General features: G+C 41.2%; 1 protein-coding gene and 1 long non-coding RNA gene across 2 annotated transcripts in view; both read right to left on the reverse strand.

The window, feature by feature from the left end:
• Positions 1–1,011: 1,011 nt before the first annotated feature.
• LOC102081927 (hemicentin-1) overlaps positions 1,012–22,468 on the reverse strand; it is a 69,943-nt gene continuing 48,486 nt past the window's right edge. Inside the window, exons 18-24 of the long non-coding RNA XR_003222075.1 lie at positions 7,236–7,499; positions 5,970–6,233; positions 5,233–5,496; positions 4,418–4,726; positions 2,817–2,898; positions 2,285–2,375; positions 1,012–2,169 (exon numbers count right to left, since the gene is read on the reverse strand). This is a non-coding gene — a long non-coding RNA (hemicentin-1). The remainder of the gene's footprint in view (positions 2,170–2,284; positions 2,376–2,816; positions 2,899–4,417; positions 4,727–5,232; positions 5,497–5,969; positions 6,234–7,235; positions 7,500–22,468) is intronic.
• On the reverse strand, positions 8,931–13,482 carry LOC112848129 (sialic acid-binding Ig-like lectin 14). The gene is made up of 6 exons (XM_025911204.1): positions 13,362–13,482; positions 13,239–13,282; positions 12,768–12,845; positions 12,169–12,510; positions 11,702–12,013; positions 8,931–9,408 (listed from the first exon to the last, which is right to left on the reverse strand). Exons 1-6 carry the CDS (start codon positions 13,376–13,378, stop codon positions 9,101–9,103), a joined length of 1,101 nt encoding a protein of 366 aa, XP_025766989.1. The 5' UTR covers positions 13,379–13,482; the 3' UTR covers positions 8,931–9,100.

Below are 22,468 nucleotides of genomic sequence, written 5' to 3' on the forward strand. Positions count from 1 at the left end.
TATATAAATTATTTTTAATGTTGTGCTTTTTCTTTGATTTATGAATTGTCTGTTCACTTAGTATTCTTTTGGATATTATTTAATTAAAGTGATTATTAAACTAAGCATTGCTTTGTTTGTTTGGTGTTAATACATCCTTATGTGTCAACTTGGTCTGATCAGCCAGGATTTAGGTCCCCTTTGTTTCTTGTGGGTTAGGTTAGTTTTGTTTGCAAGTTGCTGTTTTTGGCTTAAGTTTTGTTTAAGTATTGTTAGTTCATTTTGTATATTTTTTCATTTTGTGTGTAAATAAAACCCACTTTTTCTGAATATTTACTGTGTAAGCATTTACACAGTAAATATTTAGGGACTGAGGTGCCTCGTCCCTCACACTATGCTTTGGACCATGTGTGGATTTGAGAAGATCCAAAATAAATTTCATCTTGGGCACCCATTTTTGTTCTTTAAAAGTTATTAAATATGTATGCTGTACAATTGTTCCACCCTGGAAAAAGAACAATTCACAGAAATCATTAAAATGCCCAGAATTACCATAATGTTCATGCCCATGATGAGTGCATGGGCAAAGTGAGGTTACATTTTTAAATAGGTGTTTAAAAAAGTGATAGGAGGAACTCACACAAAAAGTGTGAATGTTAAGAAACATTACCAGAAGTGGCCATAAACAGTACCACCTTATTTTCTCACTCTCATCTCTGCAGTATATCTTGTGTCTGAACGTGCTGTTTACGGCATTAAACATGATGGGAACCTTTGTTTTTCCTTTTACTCATAACAAACATTCATCATTAATTTGTCTGTTTCAGTCCTTTTTTTTTTTTACACAAAGAAGTTAAAGAGTTAGGTAATTCCAAATGCAACTTTTCAAGCACCTGAAAACATCACCATACATGCAAATTCTGTTGGCACAATTTGTCACATTGTCTGCTAGTTAAAGCTACAGCTGCTGTATTTAATGTCAATATGCAACACTATCTGAAAGAAGATATAAGAAAGACAGGACGAAAGAAGGAAGATTAAAGTTCTTTAATATTTGTTGTACATTCAATTTTAAAGCATGGCCTCAAACATTAGATGCATCTAAGATGCTGTACTATGTTAAGGATTTAGGCCCTAAATGATACAATATAATATGCAGCTAGCCAGTGGAATTATGTTAAGCTTGCCTAAAAGATGTTAATATGGAGCATACAAAAAGAACAAAACCAACTAGATACACTTTTATGCAATATTTTGTAAATATACAAACAATTTGTACACAATACCACAGCTACTGTGAGTGATAATTCTGTCTTTCCTACAGTTTCATGTCAAAGTGTCTGCCGATCCTCGCACTTCTCCTCATGGTTTATCATATATAATTTTGTTTATTATGTCTCAGACTTTTTTTTTTTGAGACAGAATGATGACACAATGTCATCGCATGACATACAAAAGTTTTAATTAAAAAAACACCTTATTAATAAAAAGTCTGGTCTTTTTGCTCTTTTACCAACAAATGATATTCAGTGGAACTACAAATGAGTGGGTCTAGCACAGGTATAGTTAAGCAATGGTATATTTACACAACAAAAAATATTTCTTAGTAACTATTCAAAGGCCCATCAATAAAGGGTATGTAATTGTATTTCTATTCCTATCTTAAATGTTTTTGTCATAGTGTGACTAAATGCAGCGAGCAACACGTGTACAGCTGGGCAGCTATGTTTTTAGCAGTAAGCTCAACAAAACAGAAGTTTACTACTTTTGCATTTTAGTCTTGTCTTTAAATTTTACCTGGGCATATTCACACTCCACTTCCTTTTTTACATTCTTAAACCCCACTTCATCATACAGGCCTCCCATCTCTAGTGCATTGCTCACAAAATTTCTGTTAATTCCCACAATGCACTTCTCCTCCTCCAGATAAGAGCTACCAGGTGAATTCAAGTCCACAGAGGTTTCTTCCTTCTTTTTCTTGCTCTTGGTCTTCCAGTTCACACTAGAGTAAATGACTTCACACTTGTCGCCTTTGTTCTCAGAGTTTTTGCTTCCTCCTTCTGCACCCGCTGGCTCAGCGCTTGGCAAGTTGGTGCTGCTTGGCTCAGCAACTCCTGTAGGGTCAACAATGCCTGCCTCTCTCAACCTTTCAGCATTTGCATAAATGCTCTCTTCTGTTGTGTTTGGTACCTAAAATTGCATAGTAAATTTCAGTGAACATTCCGGTGAAGATCATCCATTCATTCTTGTGTAAATGTAAAAGTATCAGACCTTTAAAAAAGCTTTAAAAATAAAGTTAAAGTACCTCATTTCCTTCTTCAGTTGGAGGCTGAATAATCGCAACTTTGTTTTCATCTATTAACCCAACTTTCAGCTTACAGTGATTTGTCTGAGTCCTGAAAAATAAAGAATATATACCAAATATCAAATATCAAATATATATTTTTACAATTCCTACTCTTTAGTTTTTCACTGCTCACTTTTTAGTTCACAGGATAAGCTGATGATGAAATATAGTGGTGTATTATAGCTGGCCAGCTGAAAACTAATCTGAATGTTCACAAACAGAGGTCTTGAAAATGAAAACATGTCTAAAAATAACAAACACTGACATTATATAAATTGTTAATAAACAGCTCAGACTAATGTTAAAGTTAGTCAGTAGTGTTACCAATGTTGAGTATGTTTTCTGATGGATCAAGCATGAATATACACAGTAGTTGCACAAGTATCAGTATTCAGTTAAAGATCAGAGAAAATCAGGCCAAATACAACTTAGTAAATAGTAAACTCAGTGGGTAGTTTGAACAATTTTAAGGACCAAATTGTGTACATACCTGATAATAAACAGCAGAACACACATTAGTGCTAATAGTAACACTACAAGAATGAAGACGATCGCTGGATACAGAACTGAACCTAAAAAAGCAAAAACAAAAATAAATATAAAAATAAACCATGTAAAAAAAAAAATTAAAAAAAAAAAAATTAAAAAAAAAATCACCCTAGTTAGTTGTTAATTCTGTGCATGATATACATAATGTTTTTGTTTTTTTAATTAGCCATATTACTCATAAAATTATCAATGTGGTAAAACAAACTTATTTCAAATTCCAAGGTTTTAAATATTGGATAACTTTTTTTTGAAAATCACCTGCTCTTCACCAGGTCTACAGCCTCAGCTGAACTACAAAACATAAAATGGTATGCTCTGTCATTAATGAACAAAAACTAATTCAAATTTCGCTATCATAATGTGGCTACCCCTCCGGCGCCAGCTGCGGGCTCAAGGCTGGAGCTGATCAAAACAATCCCTGATAACGACTATGTTGAGACTGTTCCTTCCCATCCCATGCAAGGCCACCTGGGTTGGCTGGTAGACTGTTTACTTAGCCTGGCAGGGCGAAGGACACTGTCTCTGCTGAACTATGGACACGCACACACATACACTTACACTGATAAGCATACACTGATCCCCCTCCCCTTCCAAACGCCTTCGATACTTGTTTCCTGCGGAGGAACACGGCGGGTCTATGTGCCGCGCTGGAATGATAGCGCTGTGCAGGGCGGCTGCTGTGTTCGCTTCGGATGACTCCTCACCCCCCACCCAACCCCGTGGCTTGTCATGTCCTTCATAATGTTGTGCTGTGGACATTCATGTGCTTTTTTGTGCAGAGGAGTTTTTTTGTTTCCTGTTCTCATGCTGTCCTACCATGGAAGCACAGCATGAGTAGAGGTCTCTTTTTTTCCTCTTGTACTTTCCCATTGTAATGAACATTTCAATGTTTTTTCTCTAATGCTACCAATCTCCGACCTGTATCCCCATGTAATGTCTGTGTTGTATGTGTAAGGTCGGGGGGGTCCCATTTCACTGCAGGGCAACCTGCATGTGACGAATAAAGCTTTGATTGATTGATTGATCGAAATTTCAGAAGCAGTGTGTTAAAACTGTGCACTCTTACTGCTTCCATAGGAATCACAAGGATACGTAGCAGCCAGATGCTGATAATCAAGCACTTGATTATTAAACATTCACACTTTATTAAAATGACCATCAGTAACTGTGACCATGTTTATAAAAGCAGATGTTTGTGGCAGTTTGCTGGTCTGAGCATTTAGGAGTGTGTTAGCACAACACCAATGAAATAAATGTACTGCAAAACATTACATATTTTATGAAACTGGTAGTGAGTGTACTGTAGCTGGATTAACCCAACACACTAACTGCTTGTGTGGATTAGTGGAATTCCTAAAGTTATTGACAGTAAATTTATTGTAAATGAATATGAAAATTTAGGAGAAAAAATCCTGACAGTATCGCTTAACTGGCTTTGTAGAGCACAGGATATCATTGACTAAGGCAACAAATCTCCTTGATCTCCACTGCATTATGTATGTGGGTTAAACAAGAATATTTACAGTTGCACCAAATACAAACCTTGAGGTTCTGCAGAGCTTTTAAACTTGCTCATACAAAATTGTTGACTGGCAGATCCCAGCGAGTTGAAGCTACGGCAGAGCAGGGTGGAAAAATGCTTCACTTGTGGTTGACTCAGAATGAAGGAGCTCCTGTGAACTGTGATGTTTAGAGTCTCACTGAATATTTCAAATTCACCAGAGTGATTGACAGGTTCCCCATTCAAATACCACTGTACAGCAGGGGAAGGGTTTCCCTCAGTGTCACAGGAACAGTTAACCTGACTTGCAGTTTTAACACAATCTGATGAAAACAGGATCTGTGGAAGAACTGTCATTGAAAGAAAGGGAGAGGAGTCAGTCAAAACAACCTTGATGATTGAAAAATATTTGCAAAAATTACTAAAAACAAATGAACTGACAAAGTGACCGGTAAACTGCTGTGTGTAAAGATGGTCATGTCTCAAACTGAAGTCCTTTCTGAACATACTTACTTGCAATACTTATCATTATCAGGAGTGTTTTATTGCTTTTGAAATAGTTTTAACCTGTGCAGAAAACAGATCTACATAATGTATTGCCCAACACAGACTTTATTAAAGTATGTGCAGACTTTTTATATTTATTTCAGAAAATAACACTGCAAAGATTGTTTTGTTTTACTGCTTAAGGTTGTTTTGTTATGAATGGGGATATTTTTAGTCTGTGCTAAAATGTTTGGCTATCAAGGATGCTTACTGGAGATAACCAGAAATGTCAGAATGTCAAAATGGAAAACACCAATGTGTTGTTACAATTTCTAACAAAAATAGTATAATTTAATTTTGAGATACATACAATGAATCTCAAGCTGAGTCAGATTAGAACGTTCGACTCCAAGCTCATTTTCAGCCTTGCAGAAAAATGTCCGTCTGTCTCTGAAGACTTGAATGTTTAAACTGGTTCCTGTTCCAATTAAAGTCTCCTGGTCTCCATCAGCTGTGTACCAGGTGTAGTTCCTCACTGCTGGGTTGGCATTACTGCTGCAGGTCAGACTCACATTGCTGTTCTCTGGTACTGGACCAGAAGGACTGACTGAAACTGTGATGTTTTTAGGTGAATCTAAAGAATAAATATTAAAACTTGAAAATTAGTTGTGTATTGTACATTGGGTATTACACTACCCATCATAAAGATGACATCTTAAGAATGCTACGACCGTATTTTAGCCTACTCCTTAACTCTTCTGAAAATAAAGTGTAAAACAATGAAATGTTTCTCACACACTGAAATGCTATTTAAAATCATTTAGATCAGACGAAAACTGTGGTATTTTAGTTGAATCCAAAAAAAGAGCAATAACACAGTCACTTGTATGTAACGGATATTAACGTGTAATTCACGAAGTCTGATTTATGTATTAAAACAACAGTTTAAGAATGCTGATACTTTTTTTCTATTTACAACAAAATACACTGTTTCTATGTGCTGAGTATTGGAAAAACATAGTGTATAAACCTTGTTCTAATGATCTGAATCTTCGATGTTGGGTTATACTGATGATATGTAAAACAGATGTGAAATGTGATATTTACACTGAACATCTATTTGAACGCTGCTGGAACGTCCAACTCCAATCTCATTTTCAGCCTTGCAGAAAAATGTCCGTCTGTCTCTGGAGACTTGAATGTTTAAACTGGTTCCTGTTCCAATAAGCGTCTCCTGGTCTCCATCAGCTCTGTACCAGGTGTAGTTCCTCACTGCTGGGTTGGCATTACTGCTACAGGTCAGACTCACATTGCTGTTCTCTGGTACTGGACCAGAGGGACTGACTGAAACTGTGATGTTTTTAGGTGAATCTAAAGAATGGGTATAGAAAAATGAAAATTAATGGTGTGCTGTACATTGGGTATTACACTACCTGTCATAAAGCCTGATAAATTTATTTAAAAAGATGACATCTTAAGAATGCTTGCACCTTATTTTAGCCTACTGCCTAACTCATCTGAAAATAAAAATGGGTTATGCATGTCAAATGTTATGCAAACACTAAAAAGCTATTTCAGATCATTTAGATCAGATGAAAACTGTGGTAGTTTAGTTGAATCTAAAAAAAGAGCAATAACACAATCACTTGGTTGTATATAATGAATGTCATTGTCCCTGTGCCTGTTCGGCTGACTCATGGTGGCTACAAGTGTTTTTGTCTATTTTGTCCCCTCTCCCTCCCCTCTTGCGCTCTGCGCGCTACCAGGGCGGAGTTCATTGTGGACTCCCGCCCCTGGCTTCCGCACCTGCAAACAATCATCTGTGATCAGCACTAGCTACTTAAGGCAGCTGCTGGGAATGCCTCGTCGCTGGGTTACTGTGTAACCCTCACTCTGCATGCCCAGCCTGAGGACCTGCTGCTACTGGTCTGTAGTGAGTGTGGTAAGTCGGTGTGGTGTGAGCGTGAAGGGAAATCCCTGGGAGGAGAAGCCCTGTGTGTGAATAACCCGCTTGGGTTTTGCCCTAACTGCCTTCGTGACCCCTGGAGACCCCAACCCCCTTTCCCTTCACCTGTATATAGTTGCACTCAGTGCGAGAAAATAAACTAACCAATTTCTGTGATTCCAGTCTGCGTCTGAGTCCCTCCTGTGCTCGTGACAAACGATATTAATGTGTATTTCATGAAGTCTGATTTATGTATTAAAACAACAGTTTAAGAATGCTGATACTTTTTTCTATTTAAAAAAAACACGTTGTTTCTATTTGCTGAGTATTGGAAAACATAGTGTATAAAACTCTGTTCTAATGATCTGAATCTTTGATGCTGGGTTATACTGATGATATGTAAAGCAGATGTGAAATGTGATATTTACACTGAACATCTATTTGAATGCTGCTGGAACGTCCAACTCCAATCTCATTTTCAGCCTTGCAGAAAAATGTCCGTCTGTCTCTGGAGACTTGAATGTTTAAACTGGTTCCTGTTCCAATAAGCGTCTCCTGGTCTCCATCAGCTCTGTACCAGGTGTAGTTCCTCACTGCTGGGTTGGCATTACTGCTGCAGGTCAGACTCACATTGCTGTTCTCTGGTGCTGGACCAGAAGGACTGACTGAAACTGTGATGTTTTTAGGTGAATCTAAAAAATAAGGAATCAAACATGCAGATTAGTGGTGCACTGTATGTTGGGTATTACACTGCCTATCATTAAGTCGTATATGTGTATTTTAACAGTGACTGTGGATGTTCTCCATGTGTCTGCGTTGGTTCTCTCAGAGTACTCTGGCTTCCTCCCATAGTCCAAAGACATGCAGTTAGAGGAGTTAGATAAATTGGTAATTCTAAATTGCTCTTAGGTGTGAATGTTAGTCTGAATGGTTGTCTGTCTCTCTGTGTTGGCACTGTGACAGACTGGTGATCTGTCCAGGGTGTGCTCCTGCTCTTGCGCTGTGACAGCTGGGATAGTCATAAACACACTTCTAAACCTGGTGGAAAGTCTTCCCAGAAGAGTTGAAACTATTATAGCAACAAAGAGTTGGCCGACATCATATCATATAACCCTATAAACTGAGAATCAGATGTCACTTTTAGTTATATGTGTGTGACCAGACAGAGTTGGGAAGGTTACTTTTAAAATGTATTCCACTACACATTACAGAATACATGCCCCAAAATGTATTTTGTAACATATTCTGTTACTTAATGTTACATATACGTAACGTATTCTGAATACTTTGGATTACTTAATATATTATCGTGCTTTTTACAACTACATGAATGTACTGTTGCTGTGGGATTTATTACTATTACTGACAGATACTCGCCATACCAATACCAACTAGATATTTTTAAATCTTAATATAAAATGAGTAACAGTAGGGTGGACATTAGGTAAGGCTGCACTTTTGGCAGCGTTCTCGTATAGAAAACTATTCCGCGTGTATATAAAACAGGTCCACGGCTCCAAAATGTAGTAAAGGGACCTCTGGCTAATACGTTGGTTCCGTGTCGGGCTCGTAACTGAAAACTAGCTTTACTTTGTTGTCTGGGTCAACTTTGTCAGTGAGAGACAGAGAGAGGCGTTGACAGGCTGCTCCAACAGAACTTATTGTTTCAGAGAAAATCACGAAAACAATGTACAGTTGAATCTTAGCAGCTTACTTACAACTGGGCTGCACTGCCCATGAGGCTACATTCTTCAGGGCTATGCATGTAACACTCTGCTCATATTGCCTTTATATTAAATAATTTTTTGAACAATAAATTTTAAAAAATATTTTGTCACATCATTATGCGGGCTGCAAGTTGAGGTGACATGGGCCGCGAGATTGAGACACAGGCATTAGAGCCTCTTAATGTGTGTTTTGTTTGGGTTTCCACCAGCGTGGAATTACCGAAAATAGAGAGGGGACAGCCTAACATATGAAACACGAAAAGACCGCCATGTAATCCGTTTATTTCAACAAAGTAACTGTATTTGGAATACCACCTTTTTAAACGGTAACTGTAACGGAAGACAGTTACTCATATTTTGTAATTTAAATACGTAACACCAGTACATTTATTCCGTTACTGCCCAACACTGTGACCAGACAAGCAAAGACTTTTGTGTATTGAAACAACAGTTTAGGAATGCTGATACTTTTTTCTGCAAAAATGCATTGTTTTTTTATTTGATGACTATTCAAAAAGCCAAGCATGTATATTCCAGTTCTAATGATCTGAATCTTTGATGCTGGGTTATACTGATGATACGTAAAGCAGATGTGAAATGTGATATTTACACTGAACATCTATTTGAATGCTGCTGGAACGTCCAACTCCAATCTTATTTTCAGCGTTACAGAAAAATGTCCGTCTGTCTCTGGAGACTTGAATGTTTAAACTGGTTCCTGTGCCAATAAGCGTCTCCTGGTCTCCATCAGCTCTGTACCAGGTGTAGTTCCTCACTGCTGGGTTGGCATTACTGCTGCAGGTCAGACTCACATTGCTGTTCTCTGGTACTGGACCAGAAGGACTGACTGAAACTGCGATGTTTTTAGGTGAATCTGAAAAATGAGCAAAGAGACATACAAACTGAAATGTTAAGACAGTTTTTCCTTGCAGAAGTAGTGTTTATAAGTTGGGTACCTTTAAAATATATATTTTTTCCCATTAAATTAATAACTCATACACATCTAACACCAAACAGGAGAGAAGGGAGCAAACCACACCAATTTACACATTTTTTTCTTTAATCAAGAAAATTTGTAGAGTGATAGTAAGAAGTTGCTTTACTTGGCCCTTTCTTTCTAAAGACTGATGTATCCAATAAAAATGATTCTGATTTTCTTTGTCTTTATATTGTCTGACTGAACCATGCAACTTACAGTCACCAACTTTTTACTGAGTGTCAAAAACTACCCATTCATCATCTTCCAGGGGCGTTGGAGCCTAGCCCAAATGCCACTGGGTGAGAGGCAGGGTACACTGACACAGACAGTGATTCTCTCCTGTGGGGAATTTAGAATCTCCAGTAAACCCACCCCTCCATCTGTGGGTGGGAAGAGAAACACCACATAGAAAGGCTCCGGCCAGATGGTGAACTTGTTATTTCATGATCTATTTTGATACTTCTTTTTCTCTTTGTCTTATTTAGAGTTTGGTCACCTGGAAATGATAAATGCCCCGGTTCTTACATACCACTATTCTACTCTACTTAAACAGCTTTATACAACACGCCTCATCCATTCACCTAATTTATGTTTAAGTGTTTTCTAACTAAAATAACAGAGAAAGTGTTGTGTTCATCGGATAACAGCTTATCTAAATATCGTTACCCGAGGATATTTGGTGTGCAAATTGGCTCCAGTCTGCATGCCAACCTTCCAAATAGTACTAGATAACCTGCTCTGCCTTCTCAGCTACACCAGACATGTGCGAGGCAGGGCTTGAGCACCTGCCCCTTTCCTGATGGGTGTCCCAAATGCCCTTTTCTTGAGGCAATTTTTTTTTAATGTGTGTGTGCGTGCGGAGTCCCACCTGTGCCCCTCAACAATGATATTTAACTATTAATCACAGGCGTTTTTTAAGCCATTTCTTAACCAGACGTGTTAGAAAACTCACGATATTTGGCTAAAATGGCTTGCCATACGCAGAGCTGTAGGAGAAACAAATTAATTGGGAGACGCAGACTGATGCAACAAAAACCAGTAACTTGGTGTACAGCGTACACCTAGCAGCGGTCCCCAACCTTTTTTGCCTCATGGACCGGTTTATGCCAGACAATATTTTGACGGACCGGCCTTTAAGGTGTCGCGGATAAATACATAAATAATAAAATAAAAATAGTACCGGTACCAAAAGAAAGAAGATTTATTCATAACATACGTGAAAAGACCCAGAAAAACCGAGTTAACGATAAAAAAAGATAACAAAATAATGCTGAAAACCGATCAAAACCATGAAAACCATACATTTCACACCTGAGCCTCAACTCTCGCGGCCCGGTAACAAACGACTCACGGACCGGTACCGGTCCGAGGCCCGGGGATTGGGGACCGCTGGTCTATAGCACACAGGAGTATTAGCTTATTATTAAAAGTAAATTAAAGTAAGTTACAGGACTTTTCCTGCCTTCCTGGAGGGTGTGGCTTCAGTCTGGTTCTATGTGCCCCTTTTTAACTTTGAGCACCCACCCATTTAAACATCTCTGCACAGCCCTGAGCTACACCCACCCCAGCCACCACTCCTGAACTAAAGCCAACCAATCTCAACTCCCCTGAGCTACAGTCCCACTTTACCCAGTTGTGTTCATTATCCATATTTACTGAGTGTGTATTTATTGCCTCTATCTACCCACATTTCCTTGTTGCATTGCACTGTTGAATATTCGTTTTCCCACTGCTACTTTCACTCACGTTTGTCCTGGTTTGCATTCAAAGACCTTATCAGCTACCATTTGGATTTTTCTGCTACAAAGTATTTTTCCTGAACAAAGGTTAATTTTTTATTTACTATCTGTGGCCTGAGGCTGGAACTGGGGCCTCATTCACACATCACATAACAGTTATCTGAATTTTTTTTTTTTTTTTTATAATTCTGCATTACTGGTTGTCTATTCACAAAACAAATATCATAACTTGGGGAAAATACATGATAATATATATTAAGTGAAACTCTGAAACTGTAAACTGAAAAGCAACTGTCAAATGTGAGTGACTAAATGTAGTTTTGTTTTATTCTAAGTCTTAGAGAGAATAAATAACAGATCTAGGTAACAGTATTTATTACTAAATACATTACTACTATTTATACATTATTACTATTTTTTTCATTTGAGAAGAGAACAAATAAACTTACCTGAAATATCAGGAATTAAACTTGTTTCAGCAGTGACATCAGGGCTACCATCTTGTTTCCTGTAGACAGCAGTGCAGGAGATTTTATTTCCATGATGGAGGTGAGAAGCAGTGAAATTCATAACAGAAGTCTTGACTTTAGTTTTGTCCTGATTCTCCTGCAGTGTCTCCTGACTCTGACCCAGGTTAGGGGTCCATGTCAGAGCTGGAGGATGAGACCAACATGGAGCTGGAGCAGAGCACGTCAGACTCACTGAGGTTCCCTCCTTCACCTCCAGTGTGGATGGAGTCAGAGTCAGAGAGGGAGGAACATCTGGCAAAAAGATCAGTCCATAAAGAAATGAGGAGTAATTCATTTCAGGTTTTTATATGCTGTGTAAAATCTATTGAATTCACAATCAAGTCAAAGCAGCTTGACTAGTGTCATTTATTCACATGAATTGTCTATATATGGATATAAAAACTTACCTATTAATGAAATATCTACACCAGCTTGTTTAAAACTGTATTTCAGTGCAATATCACACTCCAGTCTGAAGTAGTATTTACTTCTTTGAAGAAGACTTGCATTATTGAAAGTTGTGGTGCAGTCTTTCTTTGTTAGATCTCCTGTCATGTCTTTAGTTGGCTTTACTTTTGCATTTTCACTTTTAAATGAAGGTTCATCACTCCAATATGCTTTACATGTATCATCTAAGTTGTTTTTAAATGTGCTGTCTACATCAAAGGAGCAGGGGATGGTCACACAGGTTCCACTCATGACATTTATATTCTGTGGCATCTTGACATTGAACGCTTTACACAGAGCACCTGAAACACAACACAATGATTTTTAAAAGAGAAATGGAAACAGTAATTTACAGCAACAGTACAGTTTTTAATTATTGTAGCCTTTATCCAGAGTTATCACTGTCGCTAGGACTTCAGTGTTTATCAGGTACAAATAAAAATATTTTTACTGTTAAATATCTAAGAAATGGACACCTTTTGTAGTTTAGTAGATGTTTCATGTTAAATAGTAATATTTACACAATAATCTTTACGTGATGCTGATTTTTTTCACTCACCCTGCAGCAGAGAACTAATGAGAAGAAAAGTCAGAGTTGCAGCCATCTTTGTTGCAAAAAAGTGAAGTTTAAAGGAGTCTGAAATTTGCACATGAAACAATTTACATGATTATTTGTTAAACATTACCAGTGAAAAGCTTTTATGGTGAAAAGTGATGTAATTAATTTTTTAAAGTATTCTGTTAAAACTCTCAAATGATCTTTGAGAATATTTTTAGCGCGTTAGCTCAAGATAACAGTGTGATACAGCACATATTTTTCACTCAGTAACAGGGCTCATTATCACCTTTAAAATATGTGACAATGACAGTAATGGCAATTTTGCAAAGCCCAGCGTTCCCATGTAACTACTGTCACTACTAGGATAAATATTCAGCTTCAAAAGATCTGCTAAGATACCAGCATACAGCTCTTATTTCAAAAAGTTATGTTCATAAACATGATAGACGAGAGAAAAAGAAAATCCTTCACCTTTTTCCTGTTGAACTTTTTCCTCGACAAATATGATGTTTAATCTAAATAGCAGTGAATCAAAGAATGATAGAAATGTTATCTTTGCATAAAATTTTTCATATTTAAGATATAAAAACTTACATTCTTGCGAGCTTCATAGAGAAGTCATTTCCACATATGTGAGGTTTTTTAAGAACTGTTCAGGAAGTGATGTAAAAAGAGGAAATAACACAAAAGTATGAGTTTGAATATTAGATATGCTTTTACCAGAAGTGGCTGTTAACAGTACCACCTTCTTTTTTGACCACGATCTCCACAACACATCTTGCACCACTGAATGTGCTGTAAGCATTTGTATTCACTTAGTAATAATGTTCACTATTTGGCTTTGTATTATTTGGCAGAAGGAATAAAGTAGAGTAATGTTTCTATTTCCTAAACAAGAAACTGAAAGTTAGAAACAGTAACAGTGTGAACTACACAACATATTTCATCTCAGGGTCAAAAAGTCAAACAATATGTAAAATTATGTACTGTGTTGACGCCAAAAGAACTTAATGTCTTAACAAAGCACTTTTATAAGATGATTTATCCCCCTACTGCACACATTTTGATGGTACATGTTGAAAATTACTCAACATCATATTATGACTCATTTTGGGCCATTTTATTGCCTAAAAAATGATATTTCAGATGTAATCCAAGATATTTTTTGTGCAACAATAGTATAACACGACAGAGAAAATGATTAACTCAGACACCATTGCACAACTATTAGAAAGCAATAAAAACATCTGGAAATCTTCCCCAAATGTGCAGAATTGAAAAAATTTTTGAAACATATTGACATATATGACTTGATACAGGCTTAGATTGGAAATGTCCAATATCATGTTATATGGATTCTCATGTTGTGAGAATCAGAAGAAAAGTTTAGGAGGGAGGCCGCATAGCCAGCTGCAAAGACGAAACAGTTCAGGAGGGCAGGTAAGTGGTCAGCAGCGGTGACAGAGCTGATCTGGAGGCCGGCCACCACTCCTGCCTCCTCTGCGAACAGGCGGGGGTGATGGGACACCTGTTTTATGAGGAGGCAGGCGGGGGAGAGGCGGAAGACTGAACAGCCGGAGATCGGCTAGAGACGCCCACTTTCCCCTGTGGAGGCTCGAGTGCAGGTGTTACGGGTCCCGGGTGTGAAGACCACAATAACAAAAAGAATACAAATCTGTAAAAATAAAGGTAGAGTCTCAGAGAAAGAATCACAGGAGCACTCGTATCTTTTCCCGAACTGCGTCTCTTATTTCAGATCAACAAAGATAATTTACATTCAGTGCATTCACTTGTCAGATATGCTCAATAACTGTAAAAGGTAAATAAAAGGCATTTGGCAAATATATGTATCTATGGTTATTACATTTCTCCAGTTTACACTGTTAATTACACTATTCCTACACTCATTTACATCAACAGTGCAGATACCATACATTGCCTTAAATGTCTTATTGCTCTTTCTCACATATAGAGCAAACTCAAAATAGCTTATCCACAAATCTGATATAAGTGCATAAATCTTACTAGATTAGACAAAACACACCTGAGTGTATTACTTTGCAATGTAACCACATAAATGTACATGCATTCTTAGCTTATTCTTAACATTTCCACATTACTTGAACCATAAAGTGTATATGAGATATTTTAAACTTGAATAATCTGATGTCAGGGCCTTTACAGTTAAATTGGAGCACCACACACACATATTTGATTGTTAAATGGAGTTTACCAAGTTTAAATACATCCCGTGGGCTGGCGAACTCTCGCGGTAACTCTCGCGATAACTCGCGGTAAATCTCGCGAGACTTGGGGCTGCGCGGCTCGGCTTTACCGCCGCTGTGGTGCCGCGCTACAGTAACTTCCAACTAAACCACACTTAAGTTTACATCGGCGGTGTCAACATAACCCTCAGTAAACACTGAAGTAGAACGAGGCACAAAGCCCTCATACACTGTATTTTTAAGACGATACTGACCTGTAAAAATAAAGGTAGAGTCTCAGAGAAAGAATCACAGGAGCACTCGTATCTTTTCCCGAACTGCGTCTGAGAGGACAGGAAGTTGGTCCGCTCTAGGCAACCACGGGTGAACGACTACAGTGTCAAAAGTTCCGCTTATCATTTCTCACTTTTACTCTCCTCAATTTTTATGGACTACACGTAATGAATGTAAAATAATAATTGTCTTAATTACTGGCATATATTTTTCTTAATAAAATTACCAAAATGTGGTAGCACATTTGTGTTCACCACACGCTCCCCAACAGCAAAAGTGGCTCCTGACACTTAACTTGAATTATAAAAAAAACCTTTAAACTAACAAAGTCTCTTTGCAGAAGTCCCTGGAATATTCCTCTTGCCCAGGTGTCCTTAACCTTCAGGCATCCTCTTTCTTGAGATTTCAGTTCGATTCAATAGCAAGGAACAACATATAGAACAGGTAAGTAAGGGCTATGGGTAAGGGGAGAGGGGTAGAGGGGCTGGGAGTAGAGAGGAGGGTAGTACAGGGAAGGACATGGCTGGACGTTGATGGTGTTCACCGCAGGATGAGCCTGATAGGCTGGTTGACCCAAGGATGGGTAGGTGAAGAATGTGGTGGGACGTCTCTGCCTGCTGGACTGCCTAAGATGAGGCGGTGGCTCTGGATGGATGTCATCCCCTGGCTCCACCCTGGGTCCCGGCTCTGGGTCAGGAACCTCTACTGGATCAGGGCTGGACTCAGTGACGTCAACTTCTTCTTGAACATGAGACATCTCCTGATCGTCACTTAGCTGAGGTAGGTCTGAGTCTCTTAACACGATTAGATCCTCTTCTGGAACCATGTCACTTTTTTTCCCAGGTTGGACACGAGCCCTTAAGACTTGTCTTAGTTCACTTGGACCGGAGCTCCGTTGCGCTCCACTTGGAACTGGTGTGACTGGAGAATGACCCTCTCGAGGATATCTGGGTACACCAAGCCAGTAGAGTGGCTCACCCTCTTCTGAGTCAGTTGTGTCAGGGTTCGGCTCTGGTGTCATTGGTCTTCCGGTGGACTTCTTGTTCCTCTTGTGTGGTCTTGTGGCCTGACTTTGGATAATGTCCACTGGCAAGTCGTTTACTTGCAACAACAAGTTCCTGTGTAAGGTGCGAACAGGACGGCCTCCCGCCTCTGGACTCACTTTGTAGACTGGGTTGTCGCCCACTTGCTCCCTCACAATGTAGACCGTTTGCTCCCAGTAGGGTCTCAGTTTGCCAGGGCCCCCCCTTTCACTCAGGTTTCGTACCAGTACTCGGTCTCCTGTCTGTAGCATTACTCCTTTGCACCTTTTGTCATAGTTTGCTTTGCCTTTGGAACTTGACTGTTGACTGTTTGCATTTGCAATGCGGTATGCTTCTGTCATCTTCCCTTTCCATCTTTCTGCATACCCATGTGGTGTCTCAGTGTTGTCTTCTGCCATGAGACCAAAGAGAAGGTCCACTGGGAGACGAGGGTGTCGACCATACAAGAGGTAGTACGGAGAGAAGCCAGTAGATTCATGCTTGGTACAGTTGTAAGCATGGATAACATGTGGTAGGTGTTCCTTCCAATTTTGTTTCTCCTTTTCTCCCAGTGTACGCAGCATCTGTAACAGGGTGCGATTCAGTCTTTCGGTAGGGTTGCATTGGGGATGGTAGGGGGATGTCCTTGAGTGACCAACGCCTGCGAGTTCTCTGAGGGACTTGAATAACTCATTCTCGAACTCGCGACCCTGGTCGTGGTGGAGCTTGGAGGGGTAGCCGAATTTGGGAATGTAGTCGTTGAAGAGGCGGTCTGCTGCGGTCTTTGCGGTCTTATTCTTGGTGGGATACGCTTGTGCGAACCTGGTAAAATGGTCCACAGCAACCAGTATATATTCGAACCCACCTTTACAAGACTCTAGGTGCAGGAAGTCAATGCAAACAAGCTCAAGAGGGGAGCTGGATGTTATGCTACCCATGGGTGCTCTCTCGTGTGTCGTTGGCTTCTTCTGCTTGATGCACTGACACTTCCTTGTGACGTACTCTTCAATTTCTCTCTTCATGAAAGGCCAATAGAACCGCTCTCGAGCCAGGTTCAAGACTTTCTCCACGCCGACATGGCCCATGTTGTTGTGGAGGTGTGTGAGCGCGACCTGTCTGTAGAGAGTAGGTAGGACCAGTTGCTTGCGTCCTGTAGTCTTTCTATAGAGAAGATCATTCTCCATGTGCAGCCGACTCCACTCTCTCAACAGTCTCTTTGTGTTAGCGTCAGCCTTGTCATCTTCCGTTGGTCTTATGTCCTTCTCTACCATGTCAATGACTTTCCCGATTGCTGGATCTGCTCTCTGTGATTGTACAAGTTGGTCATGACTGATTGACTGTAGAGGTTCTTTGACGGGTAGGCTTGGTGTGGTGAGGCTAAGGGCTGCAATCCATGCCACGTCTCCTTGCTTCGCTCTTCTGCTCCCTTCCCAAACTGCACATACGGCTTCCTCCGACAGTTCCTCTGAGCACTCGTCCATGAACCTCTCAATGTCAAGTGGGCAACGTGACAGCACATCTGCATCAATGTTTACTTTCCCTGGCCGGTATTTGATGTCGAAGTGGAAATCTGCCAATTGTCCGACCCAACGGTGTCCGACTGCGTTGAGCTTTGCTGTGCTGAGGACATATGTCAAGGGATTGTTATCTGTAAAAATGGTGAAATGTGGAGCATAGTAGAGGTAATCCTTAAACTTGTCACAAACTGCCCACTTGAGGGCGAGAAACTCTAGTTTTCCGCTGTGCAAGTGGTAGTTTTGTTCAGCAGGTGTGAGCGTGCGAGACCCGTACCCAATCACTCTCATCTTGTCTTGTTGGTTCTGATATAAGACAGCACCAAGCCCTCTCTGGGATGCGTCCGTGTGCAATGTAAAAGGGCGGGTGAAGTCAGGGTATGCTAACACTGGTGGCTGAGTGAGCATGTCGATCAAGCGCTCGAGGATTTCTTGGTGTTCTTTGTTCCACTGTATCAGGGCTCGAGAGGGCCGCTGAGTGTGTTTTGCTCTGCCTCTGGTTGGCTTTGGTGGCAGTGTATTGGACGGGACTTGGAGCAAGTCATACAACGGTTTGGCTATGCGTGAGAAGTCCTGCACATACGTCCGATAATAGCTTAGGAATCCCAAAAGCTGCCTGACTTCTCCAACGGTCTGTGGCCTTTTGTGTTTGAGTGCCTGTACTGCCTCGGTATCTTTGGGGTCCACCTTTACTCCATCTGCAGATACCAATCGGCCGACATAGCGAACCTCTTTACGAAACAGCTCACACTTCTCGGGTTTTAGCTTTACACCATGCCGTTGTAGGGCTTGGAGGACTTTCTGTAGCACTTGGACATGTTCGTCGAACGACTTGGAAAAACAAAGCACGTCGTCAAGGTAAGGGATACAGCACTCGTCTCGGAGGGTGTCAAGCATTTCTTCCATGCTCCGTTGGAAGGCTGCTGGGGCATTCGACAGTCCAAAAGGTATCCTCACCCATTCGTAGAGGCCCCACGGGGTAGTGAATGCCGTCAGGTACCTTGAGCCTTCTGCAATGAAACCTTGATGATAAGCTTTACCCTGATCCAGGATCGAAAACCAGCTGTAACCACCTAGCGAGTCTGTGAGATCCTGGATCCGGGGAAGTGGGTGTCTGTCTGGCACAGTCTTGTTGTTTAAGAGGCGATAATCGATGCACAAACGTAAAGACCCGTCCTTCTTTCTTACGCAAATGACTGGAGCAGCATACGGCGACTGTGACTTCACTACCCATCCCTTGACAATCAGCTCTTGAATATACTCCTTCACTTCCCTGTAGAGGGGTTTAGGGATAGAAGCATAGGCCCTCTGGACTGGTGTATCATCTTTGAGCCTGATTTCCATTTGTAGTGAAGGGATACAGCCTATGTCTGTGCTGCTACGAGAGAACGCCTCACACTCTTCCCTTAGCACCTTTTCAACTGACTTCTGTTGGTCCGGACTCAGGTGGCTAAGATCAACTGGTGGCAGCCATGACTCAGTGGACAGTTCAGAAACAGAGGTGGCTGCGCTTACCTCAGCTGTGGTGGTGGGGCTCTGTGTGGGTTGAGTCAGCTCTGATGTGTTTGTGGGTCGGTCTGTCTCAATAACTTTAGCGACATGTTGAATAGTACCCAGGGCTGTTCTCTTCGGTAGAATTATTTCATGTTTGGAGTGGTTAGAGATGGGAACCTTAACAAATGGCCTTTGAGGGTTGTTGATCTCAAGGAGCCCTTCCCCAACACTCAGGTGTCTCAAGGCAATGTTCTCGTCGGGTTCGTACAGCACCAGGGGGTCACAAATGTCAAAACTTTGGGGTACTCTGCACCACACTTGGACTGCTTTCCCAGCAGGAATGGACACATTGCTCTTCCCAATTCTCACTGCGGCTGGATCACATCCTGCTTTTTGTGGTGCTTGTATGAAGTTTACCATAGCCATCACTTGCTCTTCATCTGTACCAAAAGCTTTGCGTAGGAGACTATACAATAAAGCACTAGCCTCTCGGTCTGACTCTTGTGCTTGGATAATGGCGCCAAGCACATTCGCTCCCAGGAGGGGCTGAGGGAGTGACAGCTTGCTGACAAGGAAAGGGGCTTGCACAGTAAGATTGGGATCTTCGTGACCAGCGAGAGTGACTGTAAGTTCGACCCACCCCTCATAAGGAACTGCTTGTCCGTTAACCGCATAAACTTCAAGTCCATCATTTAACAGCTCTTGGAGGGGTCGCACCTGATAGTTAGGAATAAACCGCTGCACCCACTGTCTGTCCACTAAACTCACTTGTGAGCCAGAATCAAATAACACTGTCACTGGATAGCCACCAATCAAACACTTGAGAAGGCTTTTCTTTCCAACTAGGGGGACTTTACAGCTGTTTGGTGTTGAACTTTGGCAAGAGGTTATCTGTTGCTTTCTCTGGTCTCGCTTTGGCTGCTTTCTTTTTAGCTTATTGCGACGTCTTGCACACTCAGTAGTGAGCTGTGCAGAGGAGGACCTTACTGGCTGGGACTGTGACTCTGCGCCGGCCTCTGGCTGTCCCTCGGCAGAGACCGATTCCAGTTTCCCTGAGTTTTGGTCCGCTTTAAGCATCCCACTGCTCGGTGTCCTGACTCGCAGCATACAAAGCAATGACTACAGTCCTGCAAGTTCTGTTCAGTACACTTTGGACAAAGGAACGCTTTCTTTTGAGGAGGTCTGTTGGGGTTGGCTGGGGTTTGGAAAAGCGGGTTGGAGGGTGGTTGTGGGGACAGCTGGCAAGGCTTTGCCTCCTGCTGTTTAATTAGGCTGGCGACCATGTTAGTTAGAGTCTCTACTTGGGCGGCAAGTTGTTTGATTGTTGGTGAGGACTGTTCTTTGGCTACCTTGTCGTTTGCTTCGATCCCAGCACTTTGGGCTTGTGCACTCTTTTGGCGGGTGACTTGGCCTAACCTTCGCTTGTGTTCATTTTCATCACTGATAATCTTTGTGACCTCACTAAGAATCTCTTCGTCAGTGACATTGTTGTTTGAGGTGAGGGGCCTTAGTCTTTGTCGCAAGTCTGCGTACTTAGTTCCCAGGCCTTGATAGATTGTGTGAAGGAAAACTTCCTGGACGGTTCTCGGGTCATAGGAGATCTCTGTGTTGGCCTGCTTTGACTGAAAAATAAGCTTCTGTTTAAGTCCAATCATGCGATACAGAAACTGCTGGGGCGTCTCTTGTTCACTTTGTCTAGCACACATTAACTCCTGGAGCATTTCAGTTGTCGCTTTTTCTCCGAGATGAGACCTCAGAAAGCCCTGAAGTTCATGGAGAGACAGGTCATCTTTGAGCATTAACATGTCCCGGAAGGTGCCAGGCTTCACAGTTCTCAACACACCTCGAACAATTTCAGCCTCCACAAATCCTTCTTTAACTCCTTCATTAATCTGCTTGGTGAGACTGTTGTAGCTGATTTCAGAACTGTTGTCTCCAATCTGTCCTCCAAACACTTTGAATTCTCTGCGAGGCAAGTAGGAAAGGTCTCTTACAGTGACTGGCTGCTTAGGGCTAACCTGTATGATTGGTTGTGGCTGCGAACTGCTCTGCTGGCTTGCTACAGCAGGTGACAGGGCCCTTACAGTTCCACATAGCCTTAGCCTCTCACCCAGTGTCTCATACGCTTTCCTCAACTCCTCTAACTGTTGTGTTTCTGTGTTTGCATAGGGGTTTGGTGATATATCTGGTGGATCTTCCGGCGGTTGTGGGTCTAGCAAGGTATTGGATGGTTGTGGACTGGGCATAGCATGTACTTCATTCTCACCAGCTGTTTGCACGGCAGGATTACCTCCCTGGATGACTAGATTAATCAAATCATTCAGCGTCAACAAATGACTCATGCCCTCATCTTCGAGTTGCAGTAGTGTATTTGACTGTATGTAGGAGGTGATATAGTCCATACAACCTTCTTTATCATCCTGACTGAGCTGTGTAGTGTCTTTGTTTTCTGATGCGAGGCTCTTAGCGAGTTCGAAGAGGTCTTGGCCTTGGAGTGAAAACAAGCGTCTCCTGATATTCCAGGCGAGTTCCTTTCGCTCAGTCGACATGTTGTATGTATTTCTGATTATCCTTCAGCTCGATAGTGACTAGGATGCTTTACACTCCCCTCACTGCAGTACGGTTCCACGTCGAGGCAAAGGTCCCCTTTTCGCCTCACTATCTGGACACCTACTCGCTGGCTTGGCTGGAGAAGCGGCCTTGTCACGCTCGTGTCGTGGTTCTGGTATCACTGGATCTGCCCTCGACGACTGTAGAGGAGAGATCCCGGACGAGCCCCCACAGTTTGTTACGGGTCCCGGGTGTGAAGACCACAATAACAAAAAGAATACAAATCTGTAAAAATAAAGGTAGAGTCTCAGAGAAAGAATCACAGGAGCACTCGTATCTTTTCCCGAACTGCGTCTCTTATTTCAGATCAACAAAGATAATTTACATTCAGTGCATTCACTTGTCAGATATGCTCAATAACTGTAAAAGGTAAATAAAAGGCATTTGGCAAATATATGTATCTATGGTTATTACATTTCTCCAGTTTACACTGTTAATTACACTATTCCTACACTCATTTACATCAACAGTGCAGATACCATACATTGCCTTAAATGTCTTATTGCTCTTTCTCACATATAGAGCAAACTCAAAATAGCTTATCCACAAATCTGATATAAGTG

The sequence above is a fragment of the Oreochromis niloticus genome, linkage group LG11 (assembly GCF_001858045.2).
Source record: "Oreochromis niloticus isolate F11D_XX linkage group LG11, O_niloticus_UMD_NMBU, whole genome shotgun sequence".
NCBI lineage: Eukaryota > Metazoa > Chordata > Actinopteri > Cichliformes > Cichlidae > Oreochromis > Oreochromis niloticus.